General features: G+C 41.4%; 1 protein-coding gene across 1 annotated transcript in view; it reads right to left on the reverse strand.

Annotated features, from left to right (window-relative positions):
- Positions 1-2,629: 2,629 nt before the first annotated feature.
- Positions 2,630-17,471, reverse strand: part of LOC122557782 (ethanolamine kinase 1-like) — a 507,497-nt gene continuing 492,655 nt past the window's right edge. The window contains exon 8 of the mRNA XM_043705802.2: positions 2,630-2,781. Coding sequence (XP_043561737.1) covers positions 2,736-2,781 — 46 coding nt within the window. The 3' untranslated portion in view covers positions 2,630-2,735. The remainder of the gene's footprint in view (positions 2,782-17,471) is intronic.

The raw sequence follows: 17,471 nt of genomic DNA on the forward strand, positions 1-17,471 counted from the left end.
AAATGTATAAAATACCTTGGGATTCTCCTTAATCCTACTTGCCAAGGATGTTTCTGTCCCCTTTTAGCCAGCCTACTTCTTTGTTTAAATTATTTCCTGCTTCCTTTATATTCCTCAAGAGCCTTGTCTATATCCTAAACTTGACATAGACTTCCTTTTTCTTCCTCACAGGAACATACCTGTCCTCAACTTTGAGGAACTAGCCTTTAGGATCTTATGGGTGAGATGCGGATTTATCCTCAGATAACCACCCCCAATCTAATTTTTCCAGTTCTTACCTATTACTATTGTAATTAGCCTTCCCCAATTCAGCACTTTCACCTGACAACCTGTCTTATCACTACCTATAACAATCTTAAAAATTATCACTATTCTCAAAATAGTTCCCCAGTGAAGTTTGATCACCTGGCCAGGCTCATTCCCCAATATATGCCTTTACTAGTTGAACTCAATGGTTCTTGGAATGACAGGCTAGCCTCAACGCCTTGCCTGACCTTTGGAGCTGTTCCAGCAGCTGCAACCATATTTGGCCCATTGCATGTTGTGTTGGGTCAGTGCTCACTATTCTCCAAGTCTGTTTGGACTCCAGGTATGTTCTCCAGTCCTCTGCTGCACCTACACTTGCAACATGCGCCAACATCCTGATGAGTCTTGAGAGGGAAAAAAGAACTCCTTCTTGACTTCAGCTGTTGACTTTGATGTTTTTATTTATCTCTTTCACTGCCACCACTGTTATGTGTTTGGGCCAAACTCTATTTAGTTTCCCAAAGTAATGCCCATCATTACATATATTAAAACATGTATTTACACTGCATGCAGTGGTACAGAATTGTTAAAACCAGAAAGGTTTTAAGCCCTAAATCTAATCGCTGCTCTGTATTGATTCAGTTGATCGCAGCTAGTGTAAGGCACTATGGGTCCAGAGGAACAAAAACATTCAGTGCTACAATTAATATTCAGTGTTGTACGTTTGAAAACCTATGGATGGAATGTAGTTCCTGCAATGTTGGTTTTGTCCCCTCCATCCACGCAAACCTCCAGCTGCCACCGCCAATTGGAGAAATAGTAGGAGTTGAAACTTTATTGCTGGAACAGCACAGCAGGTCAGGCAGCATCCAGGGAACAGGAGATTCGACGTTTCGGGCACAGGCTCTTCCATTCCTGAAGAAGGGCCTGTGCCCGAAACGTCGAATCTCCTGTTCCCTGGATGCTGCCTGACCTGCTGTGCTGTTCCAGCAATAAAGTTTCAACTTTGATCTCCAGCATCTGCAGACCTCACTTTTTCCTCGAGAAATAGTAGGAACCTTGCATCACTTCTGTGACATGACTCAAGTACATTCAGATACTTAAATGACCAATGTTGAACTTCTCATGTGTTAAAACAGCAGAATGACAGAGAGTCTAATTGACAACATGCTACCAGGGAGGCACTTTGTTCCCTTCCTGCTCCACCTGAACTGGGGACAGTTTCTCCCTATCTCACTACCTTCAGTCAAGTTTCAGACACATAAAACATGTTAACATTGCAAATGTACAAGAAATATAGGCAGATTTTTTTTCCCAAAGAGGAAATAGATTTGTTGATTAAGTTAACATTGAAATATGACTGAAGGAGACAGTATAAAATGGGTTCAATTACGTGTGTGAATGGAGGGAAAAATAATGGAGAATCATTGAATAGGTGAGCTATTCAATAAAAAGTCTTCATGTGCCTTTTTGTAAAAAGTTGTTTTCACTCCATTTTCACTCACCCATTTACTCATTTTACTTTTGGAGAAATGCCTGCTTTATGGCCAAGTTAATTTGCCCCTGGTGTTAGGGGAATGGGTCTGGGTGGGTTGCGCTTCGGCGGGTCGGTGTGGACTTGTTGGGCCGAAGGGCCTGTTTCCACATTGTAAGTAATCTAATCTAATCTAAACTCTTTCAGAATCCATGCCAGTGAATGCTTCATGAATGCAACAGGAAATTATAATAATTGAAACAAAGAGTGAAAATGTAATCACTCAATTGGATATTCAACTTGATTCCACACACTACCTTTTGCTTCCTAAAAATTTTGACGGTACAGAACATAATTATTTACTGAGTAGTTTCACCTTATGTTGAACCTTTTTTTAAAAGTGTGCAGTTAAACATATTAAGTACACTTTGCTGAACCTTTCATTAAATTTAGCCATAAATTACTGAATCCATAAGGATTTTTTTTAAAAAGTGTTGACAAGATAACAATGAAAGTGAGTAGAAAAGTGTGGTGCTGGAAAAGCACAGTTGGTCAGGCAGCATCCATGAGTCGGAGAGTCAATGTTTTGAGCATGAGCTCTTCATCACGAAGAGGAGAATTCATGGACTGTTAAAAGTGGCTACCAACTGTCTTTGAAAACAAAGTACTCCCCTTTAATGTTGATAAAAATGTCCTGAATATGCCTTTCAAAATATACGCATCGAGTCTCTGCAGCTGTTGAAATAGTAGGATTCTTCATAACACAAAACAGAAAATGCTAAACAGATCAAAACAACATTGAAAGTGAGATTTCTCTTTCAGCCGGGACTCTTAGTGAAATTCTGATAAAGGATTGCACCAAAATATTAACTCATATTTCTTTCTTAAACTCATTTAATGCTCAGCCTTCTTTGGTTTCGATCCAGCACCAGTAGATATTGTCCAGCTCACCCTTGTTTACACTGTAAAATCCAATTCTTGTTGTCCCAGTTTATCAGGAAAGGAGGAATAAGATTTAATAAATGCTGGAACCTGGCTTACAGGCACTGATCTTCCAGAGTCTGAAATAAACAAACAGCAATATGAAAACAGCTTTAGATTGAATATTTTTGTAGGGAAATTTAATTGGTATAATCCAGAGGATTTTAATCATTTCAGTATATTAGTGAGTCATAAAATCATAGAGTTGTACAAAACGGAAAAAAAACCCTTTTGTCTAATTGCCGACCAGGCATCCTAAAGTAATCCATTCCCACTTGCCAACCCTTGGCCCATATCTCTCTAAACCCTTGCTTATTCATATGCCCATCCAGATGCCTTTTAAATGTTGTAAATGTTCCAGCCTCTACCACATTTTCTGGCAGTTCATTCCATGCATGTACCACCCTCTGCATGAAAAAGTTGCCCTTAGGCCCCTTTTAAATTTTGCTCCTTTTGCCTTAAACCTGTGTCCTCTAGCTTTGGACTCTCCCACCTTAGGGAAAAGACCCTGGCTATTCATCCCACCTGTACCCCTCATGATATTATAAATGTCTATAAGGAAAACCTCTCAGCCTCCAACACTCTAAGGAAAATAGCCCCAATCTATTCAACCTCTCCCTCTAGCTCAAAACTTTCAACCCTGGCAACATTCTTTCAAATCTTCAATGAACCCTTTCAAGTTTCACACTATCCTTCCTATAGCAAGGAGACCATACTTGAATGCAATATTCCAAAAGTGGCCAAACCAATGTCCTGTGCAGTCACAACATGACCTCCTAACTCAATGTATTGACCAATAAAGGAAAGCATACCAAATGCCTTCTTCACTATCTTGTCTATCTCCAACTCTACTGTACTCAAAGGGCTCTTTGTTCAATAATATTCATCAGGATCTTACCATTAAGTGCATAAGTCCTGCCCTGGTTTACTTTTCCAAAATTCAGACCTCCCATTTATCTAAATTAAAATCCATCTGTCACTCCTCAGCCCATGTGCCCATCTGATCAAGCTTCCTTTGTACTCTGAGGTCACCTTCCTAGTGTCACCTGAAAACTTACGAACCATACCTCCTATGTCAGAAGTCACACAACACCAGGTTATAGTCCTACAGGTTTATTTAATGTCACAAGCTTTCGGACCGTAGCCTCTTTGTCAGCATTCTTCCTATAAGACCATAAGACCATAAGACATAGGAGTGGAAGTAAGGCCATTCGGCCCATCGAGTCCACTCCGCCATTCAATCATGGCTGATGCGCATTTCAGCTCCACTTACCAGCGTTCTCCCCGTAGCCCTTAATTCCTCTAGACAACAAGAATCTATCAATCTCGGCCTTGAAGACATTTAGCGTCCCGGCTTCCACTGCACTCCATGGTAATGAATTCCACAGGCCCACCACTCTCTAGCTGAAGAAATGTCTCCGCATTTCTGTTCTGAAATGACCCCCTCTAATTCTAAGGTTGTGTCCACGGGTCCTAGTCTCCTCGTCTAACGGAAACAATTTCCTAGCATCCACCTTTTCCAAGCCATGTATTATTTTGTACGTCTCTATTAAGTCTCCCCTTAATCTTCTAAACTCCAATGAATACAATCCCAGTATCCTCAGCCGTTCCTCATATGTTAGACCTGTCATTCCAGGGATCATCCGTGTGAATCTCCGCTGGATACGTTCCATTGCCAGTATGTCCTTCCTGAGGTGTGGGGGCCAAAACTGGACACACTACTCCAAATGGGGCCTAACCAGAGCTTTATAAAGTCTTAGTAGTACATCTCTGCTTTTATATTCCAACCCTCTTGAGATAAGAGACAACATTGCATTCGCTTTCTTAATCACGGACTCAACCTGCATGTTTACCTTTAGAGAATCCTCGACTAGCACTCCCAGATCCCTTTGTGCTTTGGCTTTATTAATTTTCTCACCATTTAGAAAGTAGTCTATGCTTTTATTCTTTTTGCCAAAGTGCAATACCTCGCACTTGCTCACGTTAAATTCCATCAGCCATTTCCTGGGCCACTCTCCCAACCTGTCTAGATCCTTCTGTAGCCTCCCCACTTCCTCAGTACTACCTGCCTGTCCACCTAACTTCGTATCATCGGCAAACTTCGCTAGAATGCCCCCGGTTCCCTCATCCAAATCATTAATATATAATGCGAACAGCTGTGGCCCCAGCACCGAACCTGGCGGGACACCGCTCGTCACCGGCTGCCATTCTGAAAAAGAACCTTTTATCCCAACTCTCTGCCTTCTGTTAGACAGCCAATCCTCAATCCATCCCAGCAGCTCACCTCGAACACCATGGGCCCTCACCTTGCTCAGCAGCCTCCCGTGTGGCACCTTATCAAAGGCCTTTTGAAAGTCTAGATGGATCACATCCACTGGGTTTCCCTGGTCTAACCTACTTGTTACCTCTTCAAAATATTCCAACAGGTTTGTCAGGCATGACCTCCCTTTACTAAATCCATGTTGACTTGTTCTAATCAGACTCTGCTCTTCCAAGAATTTAGAATTTATGTTCACCTCCAAATCATTTATATAAATGTCAAAAAGCAGTAGACCAGCACTAATCCTTCTGGTACACTACTGGTCACAGGCCTCCAGTCTGAGAAACAACTGTTCTCCACCACCACCCTCTGTCTTTCACCTTCAAGCTGTTTCTGTATCCAAATGGTTAGTTCTCCCTGCATCCCATGTGATCTAACTTTGCTAATCAGTCTTCCATGTGGAACCTTGTCAAATGCCTTACTGAAATTCATATAGATCACATCCACCACTCTGCCCTCACCAATCACCTTCGTTACTTCTTTAAAAAAGTCAATTAAGTTCGTGATCACGATCTTCCATACTCAAATCTATATTGACTATCCCTAATCAGGCCTTGCCTTTTCAATTACATTTAAATCCTGTCCACAGGATCCCCTCCAACAACTTGTCCACCTTCAATGTTAGGCTCACCAGTCAATAGTTCCCTGGATTTTCTTTATCACCTTTCTTAAATAGTGGCACCACATTAGTCAACCTCCAGTTTTCTGGCACCTCACCTATGGCCATCGATGATACAAATATCTCAGCAAGGGGCCCAGCCAACACTTCTCTAGCTTCCCACAGAGTTCTTGGGTACACCTGATCAGGTCCTGGGGATTTTTCCACCTTTACACATTTTGATTTGATAAGGTTCACCATGGTAGGCTCATTCAGAAGGTCAGGAGGAATGGGTTACAGGGAAACTTAGCTGTCTGGATACAGAATTGGCTAGCCAACAGAAGACAGCAAGTGGTAGTAGAAGGAAAATATTCTGCCTGGAAGTCAGTGGTGAGTGGTGTTCCACAGGGCTCTGTCCTTGGGTCTCTACTGTTTGTAATTTTTATTAATGACTTGGATGAGGGGATTGAAGGATGGGTCAGCAAGTTTGCAGATGACACAAAGGTTGGAGGTGTCGTTGACAGTATAGAGGGCTGTTGTAGGCTGCAGCGGGACATTGACAAGATGCAGAGATGGGCTGAGAGGTGGCAGATGAAGTTCAACCTGGATAAATGCAAGGTAATGCATTTTGGAAGGTCGAATTTGAAAGCTGAGTACAGTATTAAGGATAGGATTCTTGGCAGAGTGGAGGAACAGAGGGATCTTGGTGTGCAGGTACATAGATCCCTTAAAAAGGCCACCCAAGTGGACAGGGTTATTAAGAAAGCATATGGTGTTTTGGCTTTCATTAACAGGGGGATTGAGTTTAAGAGTCATAAGATCTTGTTGCAGCCCTATAAAACTTTGGTTATACCTCACTTGGAATACTGCATCCAGTTCTGGTCACCCTACTATAGGAAAGATGCGGATGCTTTGGAGAGGGTTCAGAGGAGGTTTACCAGGATGCTGCCTGGACTGGAGGGCTTATCTTATGAAGAGAGGTTGACTGAGCTCGGACGTTTTTCATTTGAGAAAAGTAGGAAGAGAGGGGACCTAATTGAGGTATACAAGATAATGAGAGGCATAGATAGAGTCGATAGTCAGAGACTATTTCCCAGGGCAGAAATGGCTAACACGAGGGATCATAGTTTTAAGCTGGTTGGAGGAAAGTATAGAGGGGATGTCAGAGGTGGGTTCTTTACACAGAGAGTTGTGAGAGCATGGAATGCGTTTCCAGCAGCAGTTGTGGAAGCAAGGTCATTTGGGGACATTTAAGAGACTGCTGGACATGCATATGGTCACAGAAATTTGAGGGTGCATACATGAGGATCAATGGTTGGCACAACATTGTGGGCTGAAGGGCCTGTTCTGTGCTGTACTGTTCTATCTCCTATGTTCTATGTTCTAAGACATCCAGCACCTCCTCCTTTGTAATGTTAATCTTACTTCTTCAGGCACCTTACATATGTATGATCATTTCAAAAGTTGATCTGGTTCCAAATAATTTTGCATTTTCTACCGAGTTGACCAGGGCTATCACTGATACCTGAGGATCTTTTAAAACACAATCGTTACAGTTGGAACTTAAGTATTCCCTTTTATGGCCTGAGAACACTATATATTGTCTGTTAGGGAGGTATATTTTCTTACACTTGTGATAATACTATGACTTTAAGAGGTGTATTTTATCCGAGTAATTTTTATGAAGAATGTTTGAGACAGAGGTGACAAGTGGTCTGTTCCAAACCAATAAATTAAACAAATTAAACACATTTTTAAAGTTGCAACAATAGAAACGGCATGAAAGAGTAGAGCCAGGCTCCAGCAGAACCAAGGATTTAGTTTAGCTTTCAGTAGTTGTTGAGATTTTGAAGCTACCATACATTTCTCCTTGCTACAGCAAAATGCTTGAGTTCTCTCTCTTAGCCAGAATTTTCTCTTGGTGTTCTTTCCTTCTGGACAATGTGAGGTATTGCGACAGTGCATCCTGTATTGTCTTTGTTACCTTGATAGTTTCAGACAGCCAGTCAACCATTCTTTACCCAGAGGGTGGTGAATCTTTGGACTCCTCTGTCTGAGACAGCTGTGGAGGCTCAGTGTTGATAATTCAAGATTCAGATGGACAGATTACTCCATATTAAAAGCATTAAGGGTTAAAGAATGAAGTGAAATGGTAGAAGGTCAGTCATGACCTTTGAGAATGCAAAGTGGGCTTAAAGGGCTTAGTTACCTCTTCCTGCTTCCATTTCTTATGAGCTGCTTTTCTAGTCTAGGTGATGGGCTGTCATAATAAGGAGAAAGTGAGATCTGCAGATGCTGGAGATCAGAGCTGAAAATGTGTTGCTGGAAAAGCGCAGCAGGTCAGGCAGCATCCAGGGAACAGGAGAATCGACGTTTCGGGCATAAGCCCTTCTTCAGGAATAAGGTTAGGTAAAGTTGCCATAGTCCCTGCAGATCATAGAGCCTCAGGCGAGGGATGAGAGTGAGAAGGCAGGACCCTTCATGGTGACGCCAGCCAATGTGGGAATCAAACCACTGCTGTTGGCGTCACTCTGCATCGCAATCTAGTCATCCAGTCACAGAGCTAAGCAAATGTCTCTATCACAGTTCAATGAGGTTAGCTACAATTCCTTCACTTTCATTTTATACACATTGCGTTTTGATGTTTCCTTTTGTCTCTGGTGAAGCAGAGAGACAATTTAGCTGGAAGTCTGTAGCTCTTTCATTATCAATCCATTCTTAAGCAAAAGATATATACGAGCTCTTTAGATGGCTGTGAATGCATAATTTAATTAGGTAATTACCTGAGATATTGGACCATCTGAAGCTCAATGTGCCCAAAAGGTTATATTATTTACAGATAGTCACCATCTTATTAAGTCTGTTTATATCCAATTTTAGAAGCATAGACTGAAAGTTCATAATGAATTGAGATGTAACAAATCATTTGAGAAGATTTAAGCTTTTATTCAAACTTTAGATCCAGTTGCTGCAGTTTTTGACAAGTTTCAGGCAAGCCAACTGCAGATATTTCTTTAAATCTGAATGATGTTAGGTTCTATATTGTAATACGAATATTATCTGTTTCTATTCCAGTTAATTCCTTCGGCTGGCATTTGTTAGGAGTCAGCTGTTCTGTTCTATGTCTTCAGAATGTCATTTTTTACTAACTAAACTGGTAACATTGCACAAGTTTGAACATATATTTCGCAGTTCTCAGAGTCTCTGCTAATGTTATGTTCTCCTGCCTTCAGTAGTCCAAGTCTGTGAAGCAACAGAAAACTGGGCTTTGCAGATAATGCAGCTTTTTGCTGCATCAAGTGATATGACAAATATTGAATCAATTATTTTAAATAAAATATGTCTGGACCAATGGGGCCTCTTTCCCAACATAATGTTCAGTGTTTCCACATACTCCTTCTTCTCAAAAGTTGTTTGCTGAAATGAGAATTTTCCTCAATATTGGAAATGTAGAAGCAAAATTAGCTACTTTCATGAATCAAACCAGAGAAACATGAAATTTAGAGTCTGAGTCAGTCTAAAGGATGGGAATGCTATATAGAGCAGAAAACTTTGGATGGGTCCCTTTATCATTTATGTTGCTATTTGCAAAATAAAGCTGAAAATGTGTTGCGGGAAAAGCGCAGCAGGTCAAGTAGCATCCAAGGAGCAGGAGAATCGACGTTTCGGGCATGAGCCCTTCTTCAGGAATGAGGAGAGTGTGCCAAGCAGGCTAAGATAAAAGGAGGGACTTGGGGGAGGCAAAATAAAGAGCTGAAAATGTGTTGCTGGAAAAGCGCAGCAGGTCAGGCAGCATCCAAGGAGCAGGAGAATCGACGTTTCGGGCATAAGCCCTCCTTCAGGAATGAGGAGAGTGTGCCAAGCAGACTAAGGTAAAAGGTAGGGAGGGGGGACTTGGGCCCGAAACGTCGATTCTCCTGCTCCTTGGATGCTGCCTGACCTGCTGCGCTTTTCCAGCAACACATTTTCAGCTCTGATCTCCAGCATCTGCAGTCCTCACTTTCTCCTCGGAGGCAAAATAAATCCAATATAACGCTGAAACAATAGAATTATCAGAATCATTGAATGATTCTTCACTGGAGGATGTTAATGACCCATCTAAGCTGGCTTATTGAAAAAGCTACCCAGTTGATCTAATTCTCTAGGCCCTTCTACGTGGTCCTGGATTTTTTTCCCAGATATTTATCTAATTCTCTTATTATTGAATCTTCAGCAATCACTTTTTAATGTAGAGTGTTTCAGATCATCAAGTTAATAAATCAGTAAATCAGCTGTGAAAAAAAAAGTCTTATCACTCTTTCTTTTGCAAAATATTTAAAATCTGCATCCTCTGCTTACTCTGACCATGGAAAAGTTTTATTTATTCTGCCAAAATCCTTCATCGTTTTGAGTGTACCTATTAAATCATCCCTTGACAACCTCTGTTTTCATAAGAACCATCCCAGCTTCTCTAATCTCTCCTCTTAAACTACAGAAGAAAGCTCTTCATCTCATGATCTCTCCCCCGTCCTTCTGAAGGAGATGCTCATCATCCCTTTCACTTTTCTCTCCTCCATATTTATCTTATAGAACATAGAAAAGTACAGCACAGAACAGGCCCTTTGGTCCATGATGTTGTGCTGAGGGTTAATCCTACTGTAAAATAAAATAACTTAACCTACACACCCCTCAACTCACTGCTCTCCATGTGCATGTCCAGCAGTTGCTTAAATGTCCCTAATGACTCTGCTACCCCTACCACCGCTGGCAACGCATTCCATGCATTCACAACTCGCAGCGTAAAGAATCTTCCTCTGACATCCCTTTATACCTTTTTCCTAATATATTAAAACTATGACCCCTCATACCAGTCACTCCTGCCCTGGGGAAAATTTCTCTGGCTAATTGACTCTATTCATTCCTCTCATTATCTTGTAAACCTCGATCAGGTCACGTCGCTTCCTCCTTCTCTCCAGAGAGAAAAGTCTGAGCTTATTCAACCTCTCTTCATAAGGCAAGCTCTCCAGTCCAGGCAGCATCCTGGTAAACCTTCTTTGCACCCTCTCCAAAGCCTCTGCATCTTTCCTATAGTAGGGCAACCAGAACTGGACAAAATATTCCAAGTGTGGTTTCACCAGGGACTTGTAGAGCTGCAGCAAAACCTCACGGCTCTTAAACTCTATCCCCCTGTTAATGAAAGCCAAAACACCATATGCTTTCTTAACAACCATATCCACTTGGGTGGCAACTTTGAGGGATCTATGTACTTGAACACCAAGATCCCTCTGTTCCTCCACACTGCCAAGAACCCTGCCTTTAATCCTATATTCAGCATTCGAGTTTGACCTTCCAAAATGCATCACTTTGCATTTATCCAGGTTGAACTCCATCTGCCATTTCTCAGCCCAGCTCTGCATTCTGTCTATGTCGCGCTACAGCCTGCAATAGCTCTCGATACTATCGACGGCACCTCCAACATTTGTGTCATCTGCAAATTTACTTACCCACCCCTCAACAATGTCTTGTTCAAACATTTATCTATTTTCTTTCTAAAGATTTCTGGATTAGTATTATTTTTGGTTCGAGATTCCATGTGCCAACAAACATGTATAACAGTCTTCCTATTTCTTATCTTTTGACAAGCAAATCATAGCAGGACTTATACACTTAATGGTAAGGTCCTGGGGAGTGTTGCAGAACAGAGGGAACTAGGAGTGCAGGTTAATAGCTCCTTGAACCATCTACCTGTAGAATCACAGGTAGATAGGATAGTGAAGAAGACATTTGGTATGCTTTCCTTTATTGGTCAGAATATTGAGTACAGGAATTGGGAGGTCATGTTGCGGCTGTACAGGACATTGGTTAGGCCACTGTTGGAATATTGCATGCAATTCTGGTCTCCTTCCTATCAGAAAGATGTTGTGAAACTTGAAAGGATTCAGAAAAAGATTTACAAGGATGTTACCAGGGTTGGAGGGTTTGAGCTTTAGGGAGAGGCTGAACAGGCTGGGGCTGTTTTCCGTGGAGCGTCGAAGGCTGAGGAGTGACCTTATAGAGGTTTACAAAATTATGAGGGGCATGGATAGGCTGAATAGACAAAGTCTTTTCCCTGGGGTGGGGGAATCCAAAACTAGAGGGCATAGGTTTAGGGTGAGAGGGGAAAGATATAAAAGAGACCTAAGCGGCAACTTTTTCACGCTGAGGGTGGTACATGTATGGAATGAGCTGCCAGAAGAAGTGGTGGAGGCTGGTACAATTACAACATTTAAAATGCATCTGGATGGGTATATAAATAGGAAGGGTTTGGAGGGATATGGGCCAGGTGCTGGCAGGTGGGACTAGATCGGGTTGGGATATCTGGTCAACATGGACAAGTTGGACCAAAGGGTCTGTTTCGTGCTGTACATCTCTATGACTCTATGACAAGGATTTTAAATTTAGAATCAGTATCTAATGAATATAATTATTCCCAGTTTACTGTATTGACAACTCTGAATTGTGATCACATCTATCAGAGCTGAAAAATGGGTTGCTGGAAAAGCGTAGCAGGTCAGGCAGCATCCAAGGAGCAGGAGACTCGACGTTTCAGGCATAAGCCCTGCTTCAGGAATTGGGAGGTCATGTTGCTGCTGAAGAAGGGCGTATGCCCGAAATGTCGATTCTCCTGCTTCTTGGATACTGCCTGACCTGCTTCGCTTTTTCAGCAATATATTTTTCAGCTCTGATCTCCAGCATCTGCAGTCCTCACTTTCTCCTAGTTGATCACATCTATCAGCTCTCTTTTAACATTTTCTGATGCCCAGTACTAAAGTCTGTTAAATGAACAGTGAGATTATTGAAGAAATTCCACATCTGATCTCGCAGCATTTGTTGAGAGAGAAACAGAGTTCATGTTTTGAGTCCAGAATAACTCTTCTTCATAACTGAAGAGGAGTCTGATGTTCTGAAGAAAAGTCAAACTATCTGGAAACATTAGCTTAGTTCCTCTCACCACAGTTGCTGCCAAACTTGTTTAGCTTCCCCAGCATTCTCTATATTTGTTGCAGATTTCTAGCATCTGCAGTATCGTGCCTTTATTCTGCCTCTCATCTGTGGCATTATCTGAGTAGATAATCATCTCCCAAAAAGACAATTTCCACCACAGCTAGCTCATTGTACAACCCCATATATAACATTATCTTTACCAAATCCCCACCTTTCCCAAAATTTCTGATTTCACAAATATACGTGATCTGGACATTTCACAATTTTCCCAGAATTCACTCTATTCAGATTTGGAGGATTGGTAGATCTGCTGATTGGGGACACGTTGGCTTTAATTCTGATCCATGACTCACTTTTCTGCTGGAGAATCTTTTATCTCTCAAATGTTGGGTTGGATATTCCAAGAAGAGACAAGCTCACATGATGTGTAAAGCAGGAGTTTAGATACAATGCATTACTTCATTAGATAAAGAAAGGAAATATAAGACTGTGACAGATGAGAGATATAGGTAAGGTCCAGTGGAGGGGAGGGGAGTATTGGGTCATTTACCAAAGGAGTGGAGGGTTTAAGGGCAGACTGGGGGAAGATACATTGGGTCCTGGGAATGTTGAGTCAAGGAATGGGGAATGTAAGGGACCTGAGGGAGGTATAGCCGGGGATGTATGAGGTAAGTATCAGGTCTGTTTAACAATTACTCAGGAGTTAGACTGCTTAACATTTCCTGATTTCATCAGAAGCCTCTGAAGCAACACTTCCTCCAATGCGTGGCAAGGGCCTCCAAGGTCCTTGTGCAACACTGACTTCTGAAAGCATAAGTTGCATTGTCACCCTGATTCTCACGTCGGAAACTTTTACACAACCATGCAGTCTAGAGGGAACACTGCTTCAAAGTCACAGATTTGAATAGAGATTTTCAGAGGGTTCCAGGCATAGACGAATAATCCAGCAAAACTTTTGACTTCCCAGACAATTCTGTGAGAGGCTGCTATGAAGGTAATTCTGCTGGGTCTCCATGAGTATCTCCCAACAATGCTGCAATGATGACTCAACCCCATTGAAGATACTGCTCCTTGTTGTACTTGTCATTAGTTTATTTCTTTCCATGGAGAACCCTAATCTCTTGAACAGGCTATCTCCTTACTCTGAGATTACACCCTCCAATCCTAGAATCTCACAATGAAAAACATTCTTTCTGCATAGAAACTGTCAAGCCATTCTAAAAATATGTGTGTTCTAAGAAGGTCACTTCTCATTCTTCTAGATTACAATGACTACAGGCTCAACTTATACAAACCTGCGCCTCAAGAAAATCCCTCCATGCCGATGATCAGCTGAAAGAACCTTCCCTCGACTGGATGCTTTGGGCACTTTCTCCAATTGAGGTATCTTGTTTAATGCAGGTATCTTTTCTGTTAATTATATCTCTTTACATGTGTCACCCCTATTTTTTCCACTGTTCTGAAATATCTTTTGGAAGTGACCTAGTGTTTAAACAAATGCAGCCTTCCTTTGACGTGGCCTCCTCCTGTAGTCTCCAATATCATAGATGCTATATTCATTCAATTCAATTCACCCCATGTGATATCAAGGAACAGTTGAGGGCACTGTAAACTGCAACATCCCAGCAACAGTACCAAAGATGTGTGCCTAGCTAGAATATTTCTGTCAAGTTAGAACACTGGTAATGTGGAAAAGTCTGCAGGTATGTCTTGTCCACAAGGAAGAGGATGAATCCCAGCTGGCCAATTACCTTTCCATTAGTCTACGCTCAATCTGTGCCGGGAAGTGGCATTAACACAACAATAGTCTGTTCACAGATGCACAGTTTGGATTCTGCCAGACTGCTTCATTACAAGAGAGCTGTACGGTAGAGTGGAATTTAGGATTACTTCCTTTCATATCAAGGCAGCATTTAACCAAGTGAATCAAAGAGTCTAAATGAAGGTGAAGTTAATGAAAATCATGTGAATTACACTCCACTGAATGGCGACAGACCAAGCACAAATGAAGATGCCATCAGGTTGTCAGAGGTCAATCATTTCAGCCACAGGACATCACTGGAATTCATAAATACAGGGTCCTAAGCCAATCATCAATGACCTTCCCTCAAGCATAAGGTCCCAAGCGGGGATGTTTGCTGATGACTATACAATGTTCAGACCAGTTTGCGATTCCTCAGATACTGAAGCAGTTCATGTCTAACAACAGAAATAACTGAACACAATTCAGGTTTGGACTGATGTTTGGCATATGCCAGGCAATGACTATCTTCAACAAAAGAGATTCCACTTTAACCCTTGACATTCAGTAGCATCACCATTACTGAATCCCTCAGTATCCTCATCCTGGGAGTTACCACTTACCAGAAATCTAACTGGTCAAGCCACCTAAATACTGTGGTGGCAAGGGCAGGTCAGATGTTGGGAATTCTGTGGTGAGTAACCCAACTCCTAACACCTCAAAACCTGTCCACCTATAAGGCACGGGTCAGGAGTGTAATGGCATAGTCTGATCTTGCTTGGATTAGTGCAAATCCAACATCTAGCACAAAGCAGCCCACTTGATTGGACCTCATGTAAAATCTACAACATTTTCACCCACATCAAAGCACAGTGACAGTAACATGTACCATCACAAGATGCAGGACAGCAACTCACCAAAGCTCCCTAAACAGACCTTATAAACCTGCAACCTTCGCCAACTAGAAGACAGCACCAGATACATGGGAATGCAACCATCTCCAAGATCCCCTCCAACCCACACACAATTCTGATTTAGAAGTGTATCAGTTATTCCTTCATTGTCACTAAATGGAAAAGCCTGGAACTCCCACCCAAGCAGCACTGTGTGGATGTATTATATCATATGGAGTGTAGCTGTTTAGATAGCTCATTACCACCTTCTCAAGAAGCTTTGGGCCAGTGACATCTACATCCTGTGAATGAATTAAAATCTATCCATGCCTGTGAATTCTTGTTGTCTGACAGAACTGATACTTCTAGTATCTAACGTTTGACTTCCTTTTTATGTTGGCTTATCATGTGCCTCCTTCGAGCGTTTGTATCTCATCAAGGGAACTGACTTTAAAGGTATTGTGGGCTTCCCCTCTCAGGAGACATGTGCTCTTCATGCAACACTATTTGAACAGATTTGTCCAAAATTAAATATTCTTTGGATTATAATAACATTTCATGACTAATTGCAAGAACAATTCTATCTCTTGAATTCTGATTTCAAAGCTCCATAGTCACAGTTTTACACTAATCTGTAGAGACCATTAATGCAATTGACTGTGGACTCCCCAGGAAGGTGAACTCTTCTATTTAACCTTGCACAAACAGGAATTTTGTTTGTTCTTAGATTAGAGTAATTATAGAAGCTTTTAGATCATTGTGAAAAGCTATTTGTGCTCTCTTTAATTTTCTGGTAATTACTAAAATCATTCACATCAGAACCCATCGAATTCAAAGTATGCTAACTTGACTTAGTGTTAAAATTTGAAACAGTTCTGTACCTTAAGAAGTGTCTCCTCAGGAAGTCCAATCTTATGATCTATATCGTCCACCTCAGACCTTGAAACTTTGACGATGCATTCTATCTCATTTCAGTTTGTTTCATGTGGTTGTTATTACTTAAAATACACAATCATTTTAACTCTTTCTTGTAATCTGATTTTTAATTATGCATACTTGTATTTGTTGACACTGTTTTAAGTAGTTCCCACAGTGATTGCTAGAGCCTGTACATTTTCTTTATTTACCAGTCCTTGTACACTTGTACTGCTGCCATGCTGTTTTAAATTCTTCAATAAATCTTTACATAGTGTTACTGTCTGTTCTGTAGTGACTTAGTGCTTTCAGCTTTCAAAATTGTGTTTTTAATACCGTTTCTTTGTACTGCTTATTTTCCATCATTTTTACAGTTTTCCCAATGTTTAAAAAGACCAAGATTCTGACTTTAATCAGGTTTGTCTACCTTTTGTGGCTGGGATGGAATTTTTCCACTTATTTCTAGGTGAAGTGGATGTTTTCCCACCTTCCATAGGTTAAAAAAAAAGCGCCTTTTCTTCTGTACAATTTTTAAAAAATAAACGTTTTCTGGCTATGGCTCAAACAATAGTTTTATCATTGAGTCCCAGTCCATTTAAATCTTTAATTGCTCATGACAACTCTTCTGCTTATTATTTCAGCAGCTTTGTTTTGAATTCATTCCTTCTGAGTTTCAGTAAATTCTGAGGTCTTACAGAGCAGAGTTCACCTTCATCTCCACCCCCACTCACCTATTGTACTCTATGCTACTTTCTTCCCACCCCCACCCTCCTCTCATTTATCTCTCTCTCCACCGTTCAGGCACTCTGCCTGTATTCCTGATGAAGGGCTTTTGCCCGAAACGTCGATTTTACTGCTTCTCGGATGCTGCCTGACCTGCTGTGCTATTCCAGTACCACTCTAATCCAGAATCTGGTTTCCAGCATCTGCAGTCATTGCTTTTACCTAGAGCATAGTTCACTGAAGTCTCTGCCTTTTTCTAAATGTTGCAGCATTTTTTTGTCTTTTTCCATAGCCACACTCTTTATCTTGTTCCATCTTACCAGCTTCTTGATGAAGTTTTATCTTGTAGTGTGGGAAATGGCCTGTTGCTCTCTTTTTCTCTTGCTTTATCTGTGATTGTTCTTCAACTCCTGACTCACTAGCCTTGCCTTCTTAAAGTTCCTTCAGTGTCGGTGGGTCAAAATCCTGGAATTCTGTTCCTATTGGCACTGTAGATCTACTTACACTGCAGGACTGCAGTATTTAAAGAAAGCAGCTCACCACTACATTCTCCCAGGGCAACTTGGACAGATAATAAAAATGCTAGCCAGTCAGTGACCCCCCACATCCCATAAGGG

Source organism: Chiloscyllium plagiosum, unplaced genomic scaffold (genome assembly GCF_037043375.1).
Source record: "Chiloscyllium plagiosum isolate Xiang-an unplaced genomic scaffold, Cpla_swu_hap1 HiC_scaffold_18, whole genome shotgun sequence".
Taxonomy (NCBI): domain Eukaryota; kingdom Metazoa; phylum Chordata; class Chondrichthyes; order Orectolobiformes; family Hemiscylliidae; genus Chiloscyllium; species Chiloscyllium plagiosum.